The sequence below is a fragment of the Electrona antarctica genome (assembly GCF_951216825.1).
Source record: "Electrona antarctica genome assembly, chromosome: 6".
NCBI classification, from domain to species: Eukaryota; Metazoa; Chordata; class Actinopteri; order Myctophiformes; family Myctophidae; genus Electrona; species Electrona antarctica.
The window spans coordinates 35,636,914-35,660,975 of NC_136811.1; the positions used below are offsets into that span (position 1 = coordinate 35,636,914).

At 42.6% G+C, this 24,062-nt stretch overlaps 1 protein-coding gene across 2 annotated transcripts in view; it reads right to left on the reverse strand.

Annotated features, from left to right (window-relative positions):
* dgkb (diacylglycerol kinase, beta) overlaps nucleotides 1-24,062 on the reverse strand; it is a gene marked incomplete at its 3' end in the record, with an annotated part of 75,182 nt that overhangs the window by 16,811 nt on the left and 34,309 nt on the right. For both annotated transcript variants that reach the window (XM_079503961.1, XM_079503962.1), the window contains 2 exons: nucleotides 23,308-23,468; nucleotides 10,638-10,702 (listed from right to left, as the gene is read on the reverse strand). In XM_079503961.1, coding sequence (XP_079360087.1) covers nucleotides 10,638-10,702; nucleotides 23,308-23,468 — 226 coding nt within the window. The remainder of the gene's footprint in view (nucleotides 1-10,637; nucleotides 10,703-23,307; nucleotides 23,469-24,062) is intronic.

A 24,062-nucleotide genomic window follows, 5' to 3' on the forward strand; every position in this document is an offset into this window, starting at 1 on the left:
GGACTTTTGTCAGGACCATTTAGCCACTTTATAAATGAGCTTTCATTAGGTACTTGCGGGGTAGCCCAACTCCATGTTGATTTACAATGTGCAACATGGTCAATATGAGGGGGCTGGGGTAGAGTAAGGAGGACTACACTACAGGGCCATGCTGAGAGCACAATAACCCATGAGGTCCTTGGCATTATTGCAACAAGGACAAAATATGACTCTGATCAGCCTTGTAGTTTGCAGGATTATCAATGCCCAGACACAGAAACACAAAGAAGGCTGAATGCAATATCTTCGCCTGCTGGAGTTAATACAAACTTAAATAAATGTCTGCCTCTAATGTTTCTCAGTCTATAATCAGGCTAACCATATAAGTCATTAATCTCCAAAGAATGTATAATATGTTCATTAATCACATATCAGAGTATAAAGGCGATTTACAATGTGCAACATGGTCAATATGAGGGGGCTGGGGTAGAGTAAGGAGGACTACACTACAGGGCCATGCTGAGAGCACAATAACCCATCCATATCGTGCTTTCGGGTGGAAACCACGCACTGCACAGTATGTGCCCAGGCTCCATATATGGAGCTGGCCTGTTCTGACATCACAACACTCCATGTTTGGGCATGCCTGACACAGGAATACAGGACACAGAGAGACAGATACATACATTTCCATATATGGGCATAAAAAGCACACAGACAGATGGGTGGAACGGGTACTCTGACACGGGTATTGCATAGCCGGATGGGGCATGGATCTCCAACTTCCACTGTTACTGACTCGATGCACTACAGCCGGGCACCGGTCTAGTTAGTTAAATATGTATAAAACCAATAGGCACACTTAACAATTTTCCTTTTCAAATCCTTTCCAAAAATAGAGCAGATCTACAAACTCACAACACGTAACAGTTGAGAACTAGTAGTTCAGTTAATTTTGCTACTTGTCCTCATATAAATAAGTAGGGCATTTATTTACGAAAAATAAAAGCACAGTTGCCCTACTGTATGTAGGCTACTGTAGAGTAGCTGGCAACATGTCAAGGGCAACCCCCAGCCTACTCCTACTGTAAGCACCTGACTGCACTGCAGACAGAACGCAAACACAGATCGGCAGACATCATTTGCAAACAAACAAATCCAATTCAAAGCCAGTACGTGGCCATAATAATGTATGGTGTGACTGAGCTCAAATGCTGTCAACTTTGGCTGTTTCACGGATGATTCCTGGTGCTTGTATGGAACTTCCATACAGTTTAGATTATTATTTTATTGTTAGCACACTGTAACATGCTGAGTGTTAATTTAACTCTGACAGTGCACAAACCCTGTACTGTAAGTGTAAATGGGTTGAGACTCTTAGGTTAAGCTGGCATTGATTTATTGACCCTGTCTGTCCGAGTCTGTCTGTCAGTGCCAAATGTCATGTAAATGCTGCCAGTATGCTAAGGAAGAACACATTTTGTAATATGTGTAATATATTTGTTTAATTATGTAATGTATTTCTTTAATAATGGAAGACGATATTGGTGGCATAGCGTTGCATCGTGAGCTTGTAGATCTGCTGCTACTGCTATTTTCTGCACATGCAGTGAAAGGTGGCTCATGTGGATAAACACAACCTAAATATTGGCTATTTTAGGAAAGCTCTTGTACGACATAATTGTCCCATTTCTATTGCATGGTTTTCTATTAAGAACCATCCAGAATGGACAGCAGTTACTTGTACATTACAACCAAACACAGAGCACAGCAGTCTTGAAGCCCAATCCATACGTAAATAAGACTTGCCATAGTAGGAACAGAGCAGATGCGCCATCTGACTGTCCTGTCGATTCCCTCTACTTAACCTAACAAGAGCACCATGGCAACAAATCACCTCCTTATGTCCCTGTTCATTAGGTAATTAGGAGCATCCTATTGGCTGAATCGGATTCTCATTCGTTATCTGCCAACTGATGCTAAACACTGGACTTGTCTGACAGACACATTGTAGGAGAAGCTCCAACATTGGCCACTGGCTGGTCAACATTACACAGGATTAATGGCGATCCAATTGGAGACCATGACAATCCACATAAGTTGGTACTTTTAAGGTAGATCTTCAGGATCCTTTTTACGATAACCACAATAAAAGTGAATGTAAAGCACCAATTTCATTACATTGTTTGCTGATTTTCTTGATTTTACATCCGTGCTAGACATGTTGTAAACTCTTCTTTTTTATATACCTGTAAGTCATTTGTTTTTGTGTGTTTGAAGGCAGTGAGCATGTGGGGAAACAACATGTCCTCAGCTCCCCAGACACAAAACCTCAGTTGTGTGTTTACCCATGACTACAATATATCCATGCAAAACATATTGCAAATAATAACTTAGTGGGTGCATATGACACCAGCTGTAGTATACAGTTGTTACAGCTGACACGAGAAAAAACAACAGCACTTGCTGGGATTTTGACGGCCAATGAGGCAGTTCAAACAACGTCAAGCAGAATATGCCCCTGTTTTCACCTCATCAGTCAATTCACACACTTTCTAAAACTCCTGTCTGGTCATCATATTAAAGGGTGTCACGGGAGAATAAGCTTCACTGTAGCATACTTGTCCTGGAGCCACGTACAGCACCTTAAAATGCTCTTTCCACTGCCCATGCTTAGTGCCAAGCAGAGGGCCATTGATTTTCCCCCTCTGACACTTAATCTAACCCGCAATGATCTATGACCTTATTTTCACACTAATTTCTCCTTGATCAGAGGTGATAAATATTGCATTGACATAACCAACTCTTTGTGCATTGCATCAATGTGCTGTTTTGTTTAACACGAGACCGCCTCGAGTGGACTGACTTTGACGAGCGACTTGAGAAATGGCCTGTGTTGCACTGTCTTGCCTCACCGCAAGAGATAGAGTAAGCAGCCTGCAAAACATGCAGGCTTGTTACAACTGCATTCTAATTAACCCTACACATGTCTTGTAAAATACAGTAATATTTACTGTGATAAAATAAGCAATAAAATATAATTACATTTTATGGTGGACAAAAAGACCATCAAATCTTGTTTTTTTTCCTACAGTAAAATGTATGAAGTGTGCTTTCTCCACAGACAGTGCATGAGCATGGATGCTGGTGTGTAGGTGTGAGGAGAGAATGTTGGCGGCAGCTGGCAACTCTGCAGGGGCTGAGAGAGGGGGGGTCTCTACGGAGCCTGGGGCCCCCACTAGGGCTACGTGGGACTCTGCGGGTGGTGGTGGGGACTAGATATGTGGTAGGTCTCTGTGGAGAGTGGTCTTTACAGGAGACACTGCTGCAGCACTATGAAATAGAGGACATAGAAAAGGAGCATGTGTGACATCAGCCAGAGGACTTATTCTCAACCTTTGTTCATTCTAGGGAAGGGTTCTGCTACAGTACCTACAGTAGTAAGTATTGTGTTTTTCTATACCAACAGGCTGCCCAGGCCCAGGCTACCACATGATTGTCTCCACCAGGCCGAAGGCATGGGGAGAGAGTATGTTTTGCACTCCGTCCGTGTGTGTGTGTGTGTGTGTGTGTGTGTGTGTGTGTGTGTGTGTGTGTGTGTGTCCGTCCGTCCGTCCTTCCGTCCGTTACCAGCTAATCTCCGGCACCGTTGGCCCGATCCATGCCAAACTGTGCACACACACACTCCCTGGATGCCAACGACGAACCTCTACCCCAAATATTCCACAATGGCCTGTTATAGCGCCACCATTAGGCCGATTTTGGAAAAACACATTTCAACCAACACGGATCTGCACCATTTCCCATCTTGCATCCTGATTGGCTAAGATTGGCTTCCAAAGCTCACATGATTGGTCCATTTCGAACAAAATGCCACAAATCACAAACATAGTGTGCAATTTCCGTAAAATTATACACGCACATTTCCACTAGGCCAAGGACAACATGCCACTCATTTTTTTTCCAAATCAGCCTCACGGTGGCGCAGGGCAATTCTTGTTTGTACCTATAACTGCATATCTGTGTACAACTTTGTATGCACACTCCCTAGAGGCCATGGCAAAACATTTTCCCTGCATCCATCCACATCTGCCGGTTATAGCGCCACCATGAGGCTGATTTCTGCAAAACACATTGTTTATATTAGTCGCACAGATTTCATCCAAATCTCACGCAAATCGGTACACATGATCTCTGTAGTCATGTGATCAAGACGAGTCTGTTGGATTCTTCAGATTCTACACTGATTGGCTAAGATTGCCTTCCAAAGTTTTCAGGAGTGGCCCATTTCGTACAAAATGCTGCAAACAAACAAAAAAACATGTTTATATTACACTTTTTCTAGTTCTATGTACTTTCCCAGAGCCCAGAGTCATTGAAGGAGAGTTGCGTCATCTCCGTTCACTTCATCGGGCCAGGTCTTCCACACACACACACACACACACACACACACACACACACACACACACACACACACACACACACACACACACACACACACACACACACACACACACACACACACACACACACACACACACACACACACACACACACACACACACACACACACACACACACACACACACACACACCTATTGGCTAATAGTGACAAAGCCCTGAATCAGAACTAACCCCCTTCAGTGTGGGTTAGTTAGTCAGATGTTTTACTCACATGCATCTTCATATTATAAATGCCCTTTTTGTGCCCATATATGGAGTTCTTTGACAGGTGTGCCCAAATATGGAGTCTATGCAGATGTCAGAACAGTGCCGGTGGGCACTGATGCGACCTCGCCCGCATCATTGTGACGTCAGAACATAATTGTGATGTCAGAACAGGCCAGCTCCATACAGTATATGGAGATCTGGATTTGGGCCCTGTCCGGAGCCCGGGCAGAGGCTTTTGAGCTGGTTCTGGATAACCGGCGATCCGACGGACTTGACACCAGGTACTGCACTCCCTGTGGTGGTGTGGAAGGCGTTTGTCAAATTTGAAGTTGGCGGGGCGAACGGTTCTCGAGTTATGTGGATTACAGACGTACACAGTACACACCTAGATTTGGTGCATTTATAGATAGATAAACAAAGTAAAAAACGTATTATTTCACCATTCACATTGCATATACACGTGCGCGCGCACACACACACACGCACACGCACACACACACACACACACACACACACACACACACACACACACACACACATACACACACACACACACACACACACTGTATAGCTGGTCCAAGGAACAACCACAGCAACCTTCCAATCGTACTGTTCACCACCATCACTATTATCACCATTACTCAGAAGGACTCCCAGAACATCTATAGTACATAAATGCAAGATAACATTATCCATTGAGAATATTGTCATGTAATGGTACATGGATAGCAGCAAGTAAAAGTCCAATTAGTGCTTTATGGCTGCCAGACCAACCAACAACTGGACAGACGTGATGATGACAATTTAAATCTGATCAAATATATCATACGTTTGAGACATTACTTATTAACATGAATTGAAAGGGGGGGATTATGTATTTATTCTCTCTGTCTCTATTGATTGAAACTTTATTCAAACTCATGTAAATGAATTATGTTGGTCTCCCAGGATGTTCATTTCCTGCTTATTGCGAGGTGTTTGGGAACTGAAAAAAGAAAAAGGCATGTGATCAGATCTGATGGTACTATAGATGATATATCTTGTACGAGTACGTGTTTCTGGTACGTGTTTTTCTACATAAACGAAAGATGAAAAAACAAACAAACAAAAAGACCCCAGATCTCTGTATCTCTGTCTGTGTGTGTGTGTGTGTGTGTGTGTGTGTGTGTGTGTGTGTGTGTGTGTGTGTGTGTGTGTGTGTGTGTGTGCGTGCGTGCGTGCGTGTGTGTGTGTGAGTGCATGCATGCGTTCTTGTGTGCATGCGTATTTGTGAATGTGCATAGTTAGTTACTACATATTCATAAGGCGTGTGAATGAGTGTTAGGTCTGTGTCTGTTATAAGTATGGGTTCCTGCTGATCTGGGGACAGGGCCACAGGTGAGATCTTTCTAAATGACACACAAGTGGTCATTAATTATAAATGACACCCCGGTCAGACAAACGATTTCATCCTACCTGGATCCACAGGGTGTGTGCATGTGTCCGTGTGTTCGTGAAATCTGTGGCCACATGCACGCATGCATGCACGCACACGTGGAGGAATGTAGACACAAAAATCCTCCATATTATTTAACCATTTGAAACTGAGTGTAGGCCTACAAATGTGGAACCGTCATATGGTTACAGGCTCAGAATTAAATAAAAACGGATGATGTACGCGCGCGCGCGTGTGCACCTGCGCGCGTGTGTGAAATGGTGTTGAGACGCATCTAGGAGGTTTGGTCTTTGATGAACGTACTCATTATGCTAAAGAGCACCGTGAGCCTGGGCTTCCCTCCGCCTTCAGGAAAGGTTAACTCAGGAGTGTTTACACAGCATGGCTAGAGCCTGTGGGAGCAACCTAACCACTACAAACTCCTCAGTGTTAATGGAACCAACTCAGGTCCATTTGTACACTTTGTGAGTTAAATTAACACTCAAAATGTCACTGTACAGGTGTAGCATGACACTGTCTTGGGTGTCTTGGGTTTACAAAAAAATCATAAACTCATCAATATCAGTCTACCAAAACTTATATTTTATATATAAAATATTTTCATCTACATTGATGAATTTCTTCTTCCTTTTGTTGCTTTTTACGCCCTTTTACCCTAATTTAGTCATTATGCCAAAACATTCTTCCCCACACATTACTGTGTGTTGTCACTGCTATTTTATCCTGCTGACTTAACAGTGAGGAGCCCCCAACGGGAGGACGTAGAGCCTCCATCCTACTCCTCCCGCCCTGCTGACAGGTGCCGCCCCAGGCCGTAGGATTATGGATTACGCGCATTAACAATTATCACCGTCTGCGGCTCCGCGCCCGGCTTCCCTCCCCTAAACACAGGGACAATTGTGTTCGTATAGACACTCTACAAAGCCGGATGCACCACAGTGGATTTGAACCTCCAGACTCTGTGGTGGTGGGCAGCTACACCAAAGCACTTACATTGATGTATTTCTGATATTAAGCAATACGTATTGAAAATGTAGAGGTTATAAGCCGGTTGTCCTGATTCTCAACAAATATTGTTGCAAATTGTACCGGTTTTCACCTCAATTTAAAAGCAAAAAGAATCAAATTTGATATATAATAATAATAATATAACTCCATTTGTTTGCGTTGTTACACAGACATTTATCTTGTTCTGTCTCACATTCTTACCTAGCCACCATCCAAGGTGTTGAATGGTGCAGTCAGTAGGTGTTCCAAGCGCTAAAATAATTGTCGCTCATCCACATGTGTGCACTGGATCGTTTTAAGGGTCCCGCAACACAGAGCCAGGCATGCAGTCTCTGTCGATTGTGTACAAATTCAGACTGTTTTTGTGACATTAAACAGAATAAAACTGGATCGTAAGACAAGCTTCCCTAACTCACTTTTCTCCCCCTCTCTTTCTTCCGTCTCACTCTCTCTTTCTCTCAGTAGCAGAGATTAGTGTGTAATTACAAGGGAGATCAGCATAGAGGAGGAAAAGAAAAGGAGTCGTATAAAGGAGGAGAGGAGGAGGAGGAGAGCGGGGGGAGGAGGTGGCGCGCAGCCGTCATCATGGACGGACTGATTGTCTGCTTTTAATCCTCAACCTCATTATCACCTCCAGGTCCGGCAGCAGCAGTAAATGAATCTATCTGCTGAGTGTCAAATCTTCACACCTTCACCCTAGTGATCACCCCAAGGTGCAAATGCAAGAGGATGGAGTCGAGAGAGAGAGAGAGAGAGAGAGAGAGAGAGAGAGAGAGAGAGAGGCCCCATCATTGTCAACAAGATCTCCATATTTCATAATTAAGTCAAAGCAAAGTGCCATTATTTGCTTGGTAATTAAAACTGATTAAATATTTATGTCTTCTTTAAGGTCAAATCGGTGGAAAAAAGTGGAGCGAGTTGAGCTGAGAAGGGTTTTGGTGAACTTGCATTGAGTCTCATTTATTTATATTCAGAAGTAAAAAATAATAATTATATATATATATATATATATATATATATATATATATATAGTATTGTCATTTATATGTTGCCTGGATTGAGCCTTGGGTCCTTTAAATCAGTTCAAAGAGCTAATTGAAGACCTAATATACAAAAAATGACCAGAATAACTAGGTTTTACTGTCTCAAGTAAAACTTGAGGGAGTGAGAACTAGTGAAATAATATTGTACTTTAGAAAGTATCTAAAAAGCTCTGGACAGTACCAAAAAAACAACATACAAGTGAATATATGTGATGCCATGTGAGAACACTTGAAGTGTACTTAGTGAATACAAATATTAATTTATTTACCGTTTGGTGGAATAGATAATACTACTACCCTCTGCTTAAATAAATTCAAGATGTGCATTAATATTTGTTTTTCTAAATGCATGACATAACAGACTCTAATTAGATAAGCGTTTTCTAGCTTCTTCTTGCCTATCTTTATATTTTGAGTAAATAGTTGCAAATCACTGAAAATGTTTTTATACTGTTGCTTCAGTATCCTGCACCAGTGCACCAGCCTCACTGAGATAAATGAATCGTACAGTACGTATTTGCAAACATGCAAGCTAATAAAAATCATTCTGATTCTGAACAGACAATGTATTTGTCCGTCAACAGCAACTTGCAATCTGTCTTCATATACAGTACTTGATTCTTCTGTCATCATAGATCCACATCATACATCTACTCTGAGAAACAGCTTCCAGTTGGATGAAAATGGCTGTGATAAGTAGCATTATACTTACTGTTCAATGGACATGAACCCCTTGGACAAATCCAACAAAATCTATGCTACCTTGAAATACTAAAATCATGCATTATTGAATTGGCAAGGATAGTGTGTAATAGAGAGATCCTAAACCCATTCGACCATGTAAATTATTCATTGAATTCCAATAACAGATGGTATCATTTTCTTAAAATATCTCAATCATTTCTCACAAAGTCTTAACATGGTATAAAACAACAGAAATGCATTCTGTGTGTCCTATACAGCATGTTGACCCAAAAGGCCATGCAAAATAATACTTTGGCCTGACCGTTTGATGTAATGTGGAACACCTTTGAGTAAAGAAATTAACTGATCAACTTTTTAAATATGTATTCTTTACCTACTGTACTTAATAATTACTTACTTACGCCTACTTTGATACGTACTTATTCTTCACTTACACATGCTATATTGAACTGAGCAAAGATACTTATTTTCCAGTGCAATTAAGCCATGCAAAAAACAACATATTTAATTCCATTAAAATTACCATTGCTTTCTTAGCAACCACTTCTCTTGCAGACCTCCGTGTGCAAGGAATGAACAATACTGTAGAAACACAGTTGGCTAAATGTTGAACTAAAACCCGGGTAAAATATGATAATGAGTACAAATGGGATTATTAGGAGACTGCATGTCATCAGTTTGACAGATACATGATGTCAAACTAGCCAAGCAAATTCAATTACGCCTGCAATTACTCGCTGGCGCTAGTGGAGATGTATCGGAGATGTTAAATATTGATAGAAGCATAGATGCCACAATTTGTTCATCTCCAAAGGTGAACACATCTCCTCGAAGTAATCACAGCTGCTAAATATGAAGCCTGTCCATTAGCCACTTTTGAACCCTAAAGTAGCCACACAACCTATCATATGTTTGTACTTATAAGACACAGTCCTTTAGAATAGATGTACAGGTTGATTTTCAAATTTGCAGGTTTAATAATTGAAAGTAGGCTTCTACCAGTCTGACGACATGCTAACACTTACTGTAAGATGGTCCAGAATGTCAAGTCAAATATGTAGTTTATTTTCTGTCCTTTACCATGCGCATGGAAACAAAAAAAGATATGAACATCCTGGCACACCTACACTGCACTGTTCACACTTTACCATTAACATTAACGTATTTCACCACACATGGTATTATGCAAACCTTTACATCCTAATGGTGCGTTCATTAACACTGGCCTGAGTGGACATGACAAGGGCAGAGGTGTTGCGTTCATTTGGCATCATTACACAGTAGCTTAATTAATTGGCTCAATTAAATGTTTAAATTGATGTGAATTTTAATCACACGCACACACACACATGTGCACGCTCACGCACGCACGCACACCCACACACATGTCAAGGAAATATAATGAATATGCATGGTTATTAGCATGAAATTCTCTTTCTCTTTTTTTCTCTTTGGAAATAAATATGAAAACAGTAGAAACAGAGAAGAAATATTAGATAAACTGTTGGCTAAATCAACTAATACTACAGTAAAAAAATATAATTAATACATAACAAGCAGCGTTATTAGGACATGGAGTATTATCACAGGAGATCGCCAATTAAAACATCCCAGGTAGGTTGAAACGCTACCACATATAGCTTGGCATTATTTGTGTTGCTTGATGACAAGACACTCACGTGCATGCAGCATGCACACGCGCGCACACGCACACGCACACACACACACACACACACACACACACACACACACACACACACACACACACACACACACACACACACACACACACGTACCTGCTGTTAAATCTCTCAGGGTGCTTCTCTCTCATGATGTGAAAGCGGTGTGCAATGGAGGCATCCTGCAACAGAGAAACAGAACATTGGTAGCCATGATTTGTAATTTTGTATACTGTAAATGTTTGCATAGTCTGCTTTAACATCATACAATGAACATCCCATGAATTCATAGTGATTATGTGCATGGAAATATCACAGGCCAACACGTTTAATGAAGATTAAAGCCAACTTTTTCCTAACTCCCCAAATCACTGCACCTCAGCACATGTTGTACTGTATGCATATTCATACATGAACACAGATAGAGGGGCGTGTTTGTATTCCTGGCCAAGTGGAAGGTGGCGGTGGGTTTCAGCCAGGGATATGGGGGTATTGACAGAAACCCTGATGAACAGCACGCCGTCTCCACACTGGCTAATTAATTAAACACACATCGTGAGTAATCACAGCTCCCGACCAACCTACAGGATGCTGCCGGCACCCCTGGCAACCAAGTTGTTTTCTCTCTCCTTTCTCTCTCCACCTCTCTCTCTCAAACAGAAACACACACACACACACACACACACACACACACACACACACACACACACACACACACACACACACACACACACACACACACACACACACACACACACACACACACACACACACACACACACACACACACACACCTGTATTATTATTATACTACCTCTTCTATTATTCTACTACTGTACTTGTGGGACATTTGTCACTCACGATTACACACGCACACACACACACAAATGGTAAATGGTAAATGGTGCATTTATATAGCGCCTTTATCCAAGGCGCTTTACATACATTACATTCACCCATTCACACACACATTCATACACCGATTGCGGCGGAAGCCATGCAAGGTACCAACCAGCACATCGAGAGCAATTTGGGGTTCAGTGTCTTGCCCAAGGACACTTCGACATGTAGACAGGAGGAGCCGGGATTCGAACCGCCGACCCATGGATCATTGGACGACCTGCTCTACCTCTTGAGCCACAGTCGCCACACACACACACACACACACACACACACACACACACACACACACACACACACACACACACACACACACACACACACACAATTTTTGGGATGCTCTCAACCTTATCTCGCCCTTTTCCTTCTCTCTTTCTCTGTGACTGGGGGGCACAAAGTGTATATCCACACTACAGCTCTGGGTGTTGGTTGATACAGTATGTATGTTACATTATATCAATGCATGAAAACGTTGACAGTAACACTTCTGCAATATGTTCACAGTACTAAGAATAGAAACTATTTGTGTGTGTGTGTGTGTGTGTGTGTGTGTGTGTGTGTGTGTGTGTGTGTGTGTGTGTGTGTGTGTGTGTGTGTGTGTGTGTGTGTGTGTGTGTGTGTGTGTGTATACTGTATATATATTTTTTTTGAACTTGAGCTTCTTGAAAGGAGAAACTAAATATATTCTAAATTATTCCAAATTGCTTCACAAACTTTCAAGATTTTTCAAAGATAGCCGATGGATATGCTATTTTCAAATAGCCAAAGTACTGACTTTGATGCTATATTATTAACACATTTAGCTGGGGACTCACTAGAACCCTCCCTCTCAAGGACCCCTGGGAGTCCCTGGACCCCACTGCTCTAAGGACCCCTGGGAGTCCCTGGACCCCACTGCTCTAAGGACCCCTGGGGTCACCTGGACCCCACTGCTCTAAGGACCCCTGGGGTCACCTGGACCCCACTGCTCTAAGGGAGTCCCTGGACCTCACTGCTCTAAGGGAGTCCCTGGACCTCACTGCTCTAAGGGAGTCCCTGGACCCCACTGCGCTAAGGACCCCTGGGGTCACCTGGACCCCACTGCGCTAAGGACCCCTGGGGTCACCTGGACCCCACTGCTCTAAGGACCCCTGGGAGTCCCTGGACCCCACTGCTCTAAGGACCCCTGGGGTCACCTGGACCCCACTGCTCTAAGGGAGTCCCTGGACCTCACTGCTCTAAGGGAGTCCCTGGACCCCACTGCTCTAAGGGAGTCCCTGGACCCCACTGCTCTAATGGAGTCCCTGGACCCCACTGCTCTAAGGGAGTCCCTGGACCCCACTGCTCTAATGGAGTCCCTGGACCCCACTGCTCTAAGGGAGTCCCTGGACCTCACTGCTCTAGGGGAGTCCCTGGACCCCACTGCTCTAAGGGAGTCCCTGGACCCCACTGCTCTAAGGACCCCTGGGGTCACCTGGACCCCACTGCTCTAAGGGAGTCCCTGGACCCCACTGCTCTAAGGACCCCTGGGGTCACCTGGACCCCACTGCTCTAAGGGAGTCCCTGGACCCCACTGCTCTAAGGGAGTCCCTGGACCCCACTGCTCTAAGGGAGTCCCTGGACCCCACTGCTCTAAGGGAGTCCCTGGACCCCACTGCTCTAAGGGAGTCCCTGGACCCCACTGCTCTAAGGACCCCTGGGGTCACCTGGACCCCACTGCTCTAAGGGAGTCCCTGGACCCCACTGCTCTAAGGGAGTCCCTGGACCCCACTGCTCTAAGGGAGTCCCTGGACCCCACTGCTCTAAGGGAGTCCCTGGACCCCACTGCTCTAAGGGAGTCCCTGGACCCCACTGCTCTAAGGGAGTCCCTGGACCCCACTGCTCTAAAGGAGTCCCTGGACCCACTGCTCTAATGGAGTCCCTGGACCCCACTGCTCTAAGGCAGTCCCTGGACCCCACTGCTCTAAGGGAGTCCCTGGACCTCACTGCTCTAAGGGAGTCCCTGGACGTCACTGCTCTAAGGGAAATGTGCTACAGGAAGCTACTGTAGTTACAGTAGTGGTAACTGGTAAATCACCAGGATTGACTGCTTAGCTCACCTGTATATAAATTAACATGTCACCCTCTCTACTCTCACAATATTTATGTTAATGTATGTAAAGTGACACAATAATAATCATTATGAAAACTAATATGAGTTAATAACTAATGTTGATTTCCATAATCATATAATAATAATAAAATTCATATTTTTCAATAACATGGGCCTTTTGAATTTTTAAGAACTTCTAAAGCAGTGGTCAATCTTGGTGTAGTCTACATTTTTGGGGTTATCAGCAGCTCACATCAAAAAAGCTATTTCATTGTAATAACTAATAGACTGCGGCATATTATCCTCAGATCTATCAGATCTAACAGTCTACAAACACTTCCTCTCTCCTCCTGTCTATGCTGTGAGGTCAGCTTTTTTATAAATGGTCTGAATTTCTATATAGTGCCACTTTCAATGTGTGTTACATTTAGGCACACAGTCACACATCAACAGTAGGTGCAATCATGCAAGGAAACACAGTTGCAGTTAGGGGTTCAATGTCTTGCTTGACACTTGACATGAAGCCAGGACAAGCCAGGGATCGAGGCGAGGACCTTCCGGTTTCCAGACGGCCGCTTTACCTCCTGTGCAACTACCGCCTGTTGCTTATGACACATAACATATCACTTCCGGCTTATTTAGATCTCTAACTGTTTTGGAGGCATCTGTTGCTCAATGAGAGCCATGACAGTGTGTGGTTAGCCAGGTAGGTTTCCTTCATTGATCCATGACAGTGTGTGGTTAGCCAGGTAGGTTTCCTTCATTGATCCATGACAGTGTGTGGTTAGCCAGGTAGGTTTCCTTCATTGATCCATGACAGTGTGTGGTTAGCCAGGTAGGTTTCCTTCATTGATCCATGACAGTGTGTGGTTAGCCAGGTAGGTTTCCTTCATTGATCCATGACAGTGTGTGGTTAGCCAGGTAGGTTTCCTTTATTGATCCATGACAGTGTGTGGTTAGCCAGGTAGGTTTCCTTCGTGGCCTACCACATTTGTGAGCATATATTTTACATTTGCAACGCACGCACGCATGCATTTTAACCATTTATTTATTTCCACACAAAGGAGAGCACGCATGCACACACACACACACACACACACACACGCACGCACGCACGCACGCACGCACGCACGCACGCACACACGCACGCACGCATTTACCATTTATTTATATCCAAGGAGAGCAAACAAGAACACACATATTATAGGTGCAGTAAAGTTACATTCACACAATTATGGCATGTCTTCATGATACAAAAAGCATGTTCTGAATTCTATTCTGAACATGCCTCTGGGGGGGGGGGGGGGGGGGGGGCACCGCCACCCAATAGAATGTGGATAACAGGATGTTGGCCCGTTTGGAGCACCTGTGTTTCCATTCCAAATGTTCACACGTTCTGATTGCCCCTGCCGGCAGATTCAGTAGCGCAGCTCGGAATCTTGTTGAGAGATTGAGAGATTTAGGGCAGTGGTTCCCAAACTTTTCTCTAGCATAGATTCTCAACCCGCTTAATTTCAAGAACCCCCTGCTTGACATGCATTACTCTACAGACCCCCATTTAATGGCATTTCTATCTCTGGGACCCCCAATTTACATTTAAATCAATGTTAATTTAACTCTGAGAGTGTACAAATGGAACCAAATGGAACCTAATGGGGTCCATTTGGTTCCATTTGTACACTCTCAGAGTTACAGACCCCTAAGGGTCCATTTGGTTCCAAACTAACATTTAGCTCGGGACCCCCTGGAACTCCCTCAAGGACCCCTAGGGGTCACCGGACCCCACTTTGGGAACCACTGATTTAGGGTATAAGTAACTAAGCGTCTCCACCATATGTGGCGCTGCCAATTATAGCAGAGACAGCACAATACTTTGCCAGCATTTTTGCCTGTTGTTGAACCCCTCTAACAACCAGTCTGTGGGTACTGTACTGTCCTAGGCCACCAAATATTAAAAAACAAATCGTATGCAGACTATGCACTTATATAGCAAATCCCTGAGATGGTATGTAGAAGTGGTTGTATTTTATGACCATGGTCTTAAGAGCTTCCTCTAGGCTAGGGTCAAAGAAGGTGCAGGCTATTTCAAATACAGACACTTCTCTCTTCATCAACCACAACAACATCTGGTGAAATATATAGCTGTCAAATATGTAAAGATGCCTGGGTTATCAGACACGGAGATGAAACATGGATGGAATGGGGCGTGCGCACGCACACACGCACACACGAACGCACACACGAACGCACACCCGCACGCACGCACGCACGCACGCACACATGTGCGCACCAGTGTTAATTTTGTTGACTAAGACTAAAAAACAGGACTAAGACTAAATTGTGTGTTATTCAAAAGACTAAGACTAAAAAAAATCTGAAAAAATGAACACACGCACGCACACACACACACACACACACACACACACACACACACACAAAACACAACCACAGAAAAGTTCTCAGTAACTACAAAAAAGTAGGAATAAGAGTTGCAAGTACAACTTTTTGGGTTTGTTCCTCTCCCCATTCCGCTGAAGCAATCTGCTTTGACCATCACTGCTTGAGTGGTATTGTTGAAACCACAATCACAGGGAGGACCCCCTGCTAGCATTCAGTACAAAAATATTGGAGAAGCCAAGAAAAGTAAATAAGAAAATTGGATGGATCCTCTCTTGATGTCTTTTAAGGATGCTGTAAGGAGAAGACCAAAAGAATTCTCCAAGATCCCTGCAGATTTGTCTTGTGCTTCAACACGAGCCAGAAAGGTGAGATGATGGATATACAGTATATAAAAGATTGTAACTTGATTTTCTTAGATAATTTTTCTTGTGATCACCGCACTCTGACTTATGGTGCATTACCCTTTCAAATAAACACTGATGAAGGCTGGATAGCCGAAACGTCTGTTATTCGATGTTATAAAGAATAAAAACTAAATTGCAGTCTTGGTGTGTGTGACCCATCACCTTTCTGACAACTTGATTTTCTTACAAACAGGACAATATAGCTGAAAACAAAACAGCAAAGCCGAAGACAGGTTGCCTGTCTTTGGTTTGGAAGATGGTACAAGTGGCAGTGGCACTAGAGCAGGGCAACAGTAAACTATCTCAAGGATTCCAGAATGAATAAAGTGCATTGTCACCTCACATTGATTGATGATTTGTTTAAGGGCTACATGATTATGCCTAAATGGATAATTCTGATTATTTTTTGCTTAATGTTGTATATGACGATTTTTGGTGGAAATAGACACTTGTATCATTTTATGTCTTTGTTGCTCATTGTGTTTATTGGTGCCATATGTAATGGACTGTGATTTGATTGTGCCTCTAAGGTGCAACAGGACACCAAATAAAATGTTTTGTTGATTAGTTTAGTTAGTTGTTTCATGACAGCATAATTGCAAACCAAAATCACGATTTTCGATTATGTTTGATTACAGTAATTGTGCAGCCCAAATGTATATGCTACTTTCACTATCTATTCTATTACATCATATTTCAAACTATTGCCACACAGTATATTTGCTAAGACATATTGATTTGTGAATTGGTGTTTGTATTAATCTACCTACTGAAATGTAATCAGATAGGCCTAATATTGGCAATTCTATCAAATGATCTAGACTTGACCTCCTGGTATTCGTCTTGAGTCAGATGCCAGTGAGCAGGTCTTGACTTCACACATGGTATAACCATTGATTATTGACATACTGCAGATAAACCATCAGCACCTTCATGTTCGTATGTTCAAAGCTTGTTTGACCCCCTTGGGGCAGTGAGCCAACGTCAATTCACTCACTTTCCCCCTAGCTGCCTTCAAATAATTACCATTGTAAAAATCTGGCACCCAAATTAATACAGGACATGTGTAATGTCCTCTCATTGCTCAAAGTTTAGTCCAATTATGAGTGGCCCAGGCGGTTTGATGTGCCCTTTCACTAGGAGGAGAGTAATGGCTTTGACAGGAGCACTAGGATCATTAGGGCGACTGACTGCATTATGGTAGTGGAGCTAGCTCAGTGATTAGTTCTGTCTCTCACCCCTGGCCCTGATTGAGATCATTACAATTCACGTCACTTCCACATCCTCCCAAAGGGATGGCTCCATTAATTCTCAATCCAACTGGGCTGTGACAGGGCTAAGGCAGGAGGTTAAGGGTGGTTTTTACGTAGTTGCACGCCGGTGTTACGCACCAAAAATAGCTGATATACAAGCTCACAAGTGTTGTGAGCTTATAGAACAGCTTTTTTTTGATTGGCTACTTCGGTGTGCGACACAATGTGCAAAGAAGTATATCAAGCCCTTTAGGTTAAAATTGTTAACAAAAAAAAAGATAGCCTTTTTTGAAAGGCTCATCTGTTTTCAGATATAAATGGCTTAGAGAGTGGAAGTTGTAAGGTGAGTGCTTCAGTCCATTCATCATCATGGCACCAGTGGTTTGACATTGAGGTGTAAGTTAAATTATTGCTTTGTCAGCTTTGCATGCCCCCGCCCCTCCCCAAACCACGTTTTACCATCATAATTTAAAACGAGTAAATGTAAAATTGTGTGCTAATTAGTGAATAGTCAAGATCAAATTTGTGATGACACTCCCTAAATAATCGATACATGTGAACGTTTTGGTTGCTACTGCTGATCTTTTGATTTTCGACAATGTCATTACAGAAACAATCTCTCTTCATCTGCATAATCTCTGAGGTAATTATTAGCTTGACTTGTGGCAGTTTTTTTTTATTAATATTATATCACACTCAATTCCATTGAGAGCTCAAAATCTTCTTAATCCTCCACAAACAACTTCATTTGTCATCATCACGGCTGCTGGGTACTAATCCCATTGTTAGATCTAAGACAATAGAGTTATAATGACTTCATGTAAGTAGCCAGTCAAAAGTACATTTTTCAATAGTTATTCAGCAAGGAGAAATTCACTGGCGTCAATGATTCCCTGTTTCTAAAGTTGATGATTTTTTATGGCGTGGCGTCTACAAGATGGTGTGTGTGTGTGTGTGTGTGTGTGTGTGTGTGTGTGTGTGTGTGAACAAGTAGTCTCAAACTTGGCGTGTTGTGTGTGTCTCATATGACCCTGAGTTAATTAGTGCCGAATGGCAATTTGGATGGACCAACGGTTTTTGGGAACCGAAAAACAACGGATATCAATATCTGTCGACCTGCAGGTCTGAGAAAGACACCGAAATGGTGTGTTGGGGAGATTGTACTGAATAGGCTTCCCTGATCGGCTAGTCTCACGTATCCAGACAACTATTCCACAATCTCCGATTGCTATATAGAGTCTGGAACTACACCTCCCGAAATCCGAGTAAGGAAGCTGTTATTTCCGTTCACGGAAATATATTTTAAAATATCTTTAGAGCATATTTTTTAATTTCCATTACTGCTAAGCAACAAGCACATTTATCCTAATATAAATAGAAGATCTAAGCATATTATACTTAGATGATTTAAATTTATATTAGGATATGCGCGACTGTAAAGACGAAACGGAAGTGGGGAGGAGGCTCCACTTCCGCTTTATATTTTACTCATGATGGAACTTCCATTGCTCCAGACTGTATGATGGAAGCATTTGGACTGGTAACGCGAGACTACTGATCGGCAAAACCAAACTTTAACTTTAATTTTATAATGGAAGTCATTGGGCCTCGGATCGGGCTGAAACCTTCCCCAAATTTGAAGGAATGCATCAAATATGTCATAAATGACTGACATGCAATTCACAGGCGCGCCACGCCGTTCCCATATGGATCCTGAGATCCACATGATTTGAATTATTTATTTTGCCTTCACCGGCCTCGGTGGTGGCTGGAGGCATCATGAGTTTGTGTTGTCCTAGCATCTGTACATCCGTCCGTCTGTCCGTCCGTCCCAACCTTGTTAATGCGAAATTTCAGGAAATATCAACAAACAACAAACTCAAAGATGCACTGATTCGAATTTGGTGGTCAAAGGTCAATGTCACTGTGACCTTCAAATACTGCTCTACTCATACAGTACTACTATACTATTGCAGTAGCCGTTATCAGAGTATTTGAAGGCCAGTCTGGAGCAATGTAGAACTTGGGTAATATAGTGACATCATATTGATGTTGCAAGGCAGCGGATGTTATCAATATGACATCAGCATCTCCATATATATGAGAGAGAGAGAGAGAGAGAGAGAGAGAGAGAGAGAGAGAGAGAGAGAGAGAGAGAGAGAGAGAGAGAGAGAGACTGTTTCACTCACACAATTCTGGGTAAAGATATACTGTACATATAGACAGTACACACACATTGCTGACATCATAGACTTCCAAAGTACTTTCTGCCTCAAATTCGAAAAAGCTGCTAAGAAGAAATTGAAAAAGTTGAATTTTATGTTATACTGTAGGTCAGGGGTGCCCACACTTTTTTGACTTGAGGTCTACTTTTAAAATTGCCAGCTCAAGGTGATCTACCAACCAAAAGATAATTATCCCTTTGCTTAAAATACTCAATATGTACCTATATGGCGAATAAATAAATAACATTAAGGCATTAGGACTTTCAAAATCTAGGTTTCAAAATCAATTCTATTTATTTATCTTTTCAGTTTCCCCGCATTGCAAAGAAGAGACTTAATTTCTGACTTTTTCGGATTTTCTGACTTGATCTGGCCTGTTAACATTTTCATAGACCTGGTTGCTTGTTTCTCTCTCAGTCACGAAATGTGGCAACCGTCAAAGCTAGTCCTAGTTTGTTTTGGTTGTGATGCATGGATGATGGCATCATGATGCTACCGCACAGACCACACAGAGACTACCGTGGAGGCGCGGACCCCCACGCAGACTATCGCGGACCCCCACGCAGACTATCGCGGACCTCCGCGGGGGTCCGCGCCGACCTCCGTAGGGGTCGTGGGGGTCCGCGTCGACCTCCGCGGGGGTCCGTGCCGACCTCCGCGGGGGTCCGCGCCTCCGCGGTAGTCTGTGTGGGGGTCCGCGGATAATGGGGGTCCCCGCGGAGGAGTCTAGTCCATTTATTTTTTAGAAAAGGGTCCTTTGGTTCCATTTGAAGCAGGCTAAGGCTACACTCGCAGTTACAGAGACCCAGCTCCCATACCCAACTTTGAGAATAGATTAACGGCGATATTTTTTTTATCGCGCGATAAGAGTCGCGTTAACGCCGATAACGGCCCAGCATTAATAATCATCTTCCCACTCTCCATGGAAGTGATATGTTTTAGGCTTCTTTGCCGCGCGCATCTTGCTATATGAACAATGATGGATAGATATCCTTTTAATTTGTTTGTTTAACAACAGAACAGACCCGACGTTCTCCTTCAAAGCCACCGGCGCGCCGCCGCCTGCCCGAGGCGAGGATTGTTTTTCTTTTTTCATGGCAAGGCCAAGCGCTTGCGATCGACTGGTCGACCGCGATCGACGTAATGGGCACCCCTGCTGTAGGTCCTTTAAATAAATATGTAGTACAAATACGGCATCGTGGTCTATAGTTAAAGATATTTCTGTGTACAAGATAGGAGATGAGCAGATGACATAGCCTATAATAACAACAGCCATAAGATTGCTCTAGATGGGAGCATTGATTAAGTACTAACTGTACCTAAAATATAGCAAATCCATGCAGATCATTCTAAAGCACCAGGGCACAAACGTTTTGACCCTCACTTTTAGCACACACAAAGAAATGCAATATTATAAATAATAACTGGCATATTCTCATAAGGTTATAATAAATGTAGGCCGGCTAGTCATTACCATACAGTAGCTTATAGTCTATTCTGAGATTTATTTTGAAGTAGAACACTTTCTGCTATACACATGCCCATGTTATGTTCATTAATTATCATTGGCAGACTATAACAGTCATTCTGTTCCTCTATCACAATGTTAACAGGACCTGTCTTCTAAATAATATCCTATAATATCATCATTACGGCCCACATGGCTGTCTGTGTTATTCGACTAGCATTTGTAAGGGCATGTGTCACTTATTTCCCTGCAACGCACGAATGTCACAATATGGAGATATCCCCCCACCTGTAAATGTCAATTACCATATTTCCCTTGACATTTATCAGTAATGGCTGACACGAGCTATGTGTAATCAGTGTTATTATCGTGGAGATAGTCAGGGAGGGGCCTGCGTGCAGTGCTGATAGCGTGGAAGGCACAATGCAAAGTGCGTCCACTTTAGGGCGCTCTCATCAATCAGAGGTGAATGAGACTTAAACGCATCTCATTGACGGCTTAATAAATAAGTAAATAAAAGCACTTGCTGTATACTGTATAGATCATGTCATCACTAGTTGTGTATCATGTACAGATTCTTAAATCCATGCCTTGATTAACCACATGAACCCTTATTCTCAGGCCAATTTGGTTTGAAACTGACATTAGAATGCCAGCCTAGATACAGTACATCAGTGTTTATTATATTCTTTTGTTGTATATTTAAGGGACCAAGCCCGAAGGGACTTCTTGGTCCCTTATTGTATTTGTCTGTTTCTTTGTTCTCCTTCCGCCAAAAATAGCAGTTCTGTTGGTTTTCGCGAAACTTGGCAATATGGTAGAGGGCTATGCCAAACGGTGAGGACACGAAGCCCATGGCCATTGGCAAAAGGGTGGCGCTATAGCACTCAATTGAAAATGCTAACTTTGAACAGGCATAGCTCATGAACCGTTTGACCATCAGCAATAAAACTGATGCACCGATACACATATCCTCATGCCGAACAACTTTGCTTCTGCTGGGATTTTTTAGCAATTTGTGTGAAATGTTCTACACACAATCTATGGACCATTATCTGAAATGTCAGTTGAAGAGAAGTTTGTGCGTGAAAGATTGTACAAAAAATATAGCAGCAAGCAGCGATAACAGTTTGAACAGGCATAACTCATGCCTTGTCTGTCTGTCTGTCTGTCTGTCTGTCTGTCTGTCTGTCTGTCTGACTGACTGACTGACTGACTGACTGACTGACTGACTGACTGTCTGTCTGTCTGTCTGTCTGGGGTACGAACAGCTGCAATACCGCTGGGTGACCTCAAGTGGCACTGTTGAGCAGCCTAAAAGGGCTTATTGTTTGGTCCCGTCTTATCGCTGCTTGCAGCTATATTTGCTTTTGTTATAATGAAAATAAATATGTCCCAGCAGAATACAGTATATATTTGTTATAATGAAAATAAATATGTATACAGGATATATTTGTTAGAATTGTGACGAACCTCTCATCGTCAGGGAGATTGGACCACGCCTATAAGTGTCAATCTGCCTTCATTCGTTGGCTTCTCTGGGTTGTTTGTTAATCTGTTTTAGTTGGTTTGCACCTTACAACATTCACACTGCACATACACTTGCACCCATGCACTGCCTACAGGCTGATGATCATTCATATTTACTGACATGTTATATTTGCTGTTTATTTAGTTAATATTTAAATAAATATATTTGTATACACTTTAAACAATTATGATGCTAAAGACGTGTTCACACTTCACACGTCTTCTCAAATAAAACCGCGGGTGCTAAGGACGTGTGGACACGTCTTTAGGTCCTTTTTAATGATATAAAATGCGATTGCTAAAATCCATTTTTTGACAGCGGCCGTTGCTAGGCAAGGGCGGGGATTTTCAGAGTAAAATCTGCCTCATCTGCTTGGCACTCTAGCGCCTTTATTCTGAAAACTTCCCCGACAAAAAAAGTGTGAACTGTGCCTGTGTCTCCCTTTTGTTGCAATCCTGAGTCAGGTTGTAACATAATGAAATTAAATATGACCCAGCAGTAGGCTATACAGTATATAACAGACCGACTAACTCACCACTCCAATGGAAAAATAGTTGTTGATGATGCTGTAAGGCACAGGGTCGCCATGCTCCTCCTTGTCTGTGTGAGTAACGTCAATTCTCCAGCGGTCCAGCATCACTTCCGTGCTGTGCTCAATGTCCCGAAGAATCTTCAGTAGGCTCTCACCCTCATAACCTAAAATAAACAGATGCGTAACAATAAACATGTTAAATATGTAGGTATCAATCAAACATGTATAATCTAACATGTGTTCCTTATAATGTGCTTTATAATGCCATGGTATTTTTAGCATGGGCAGACCCTAACCCTTGCAGTGACAGCATCCTGCTCTTCCCACTGAGCTTCTATGATGACTAATACTGTTACAGCATAGGACCTTGCATACACTGATGGAAGCAATCATTTAGAATTATCTAGTTATTGGCCTTTAATGTGACAGTGTTCTATATTTGAAGAGACTTCCACCTGTTGACAAATGTGACGTGAAATTGCCTGAAAGCAAAACATTGAAACAGAACGTCACGTTGAACGAATGGCACGTTTTACAGGGCAGTAGGTAATTTAACTCCTCGTGTTTACAAAATGACAAGAAGCATGCATGCTGTGTATCTTTAAGATAAATTGATGGATGCTGTTGTTTTGTTTTTGTTCAAAGGGACAGCTTTGTTGTAATAGAACTCTTCTGTTCATTCATATATCCACAGGTATATACTGTATATATAATTGAAGAAATGTATATTATTTCAACATTACACTTTGACACTTCCT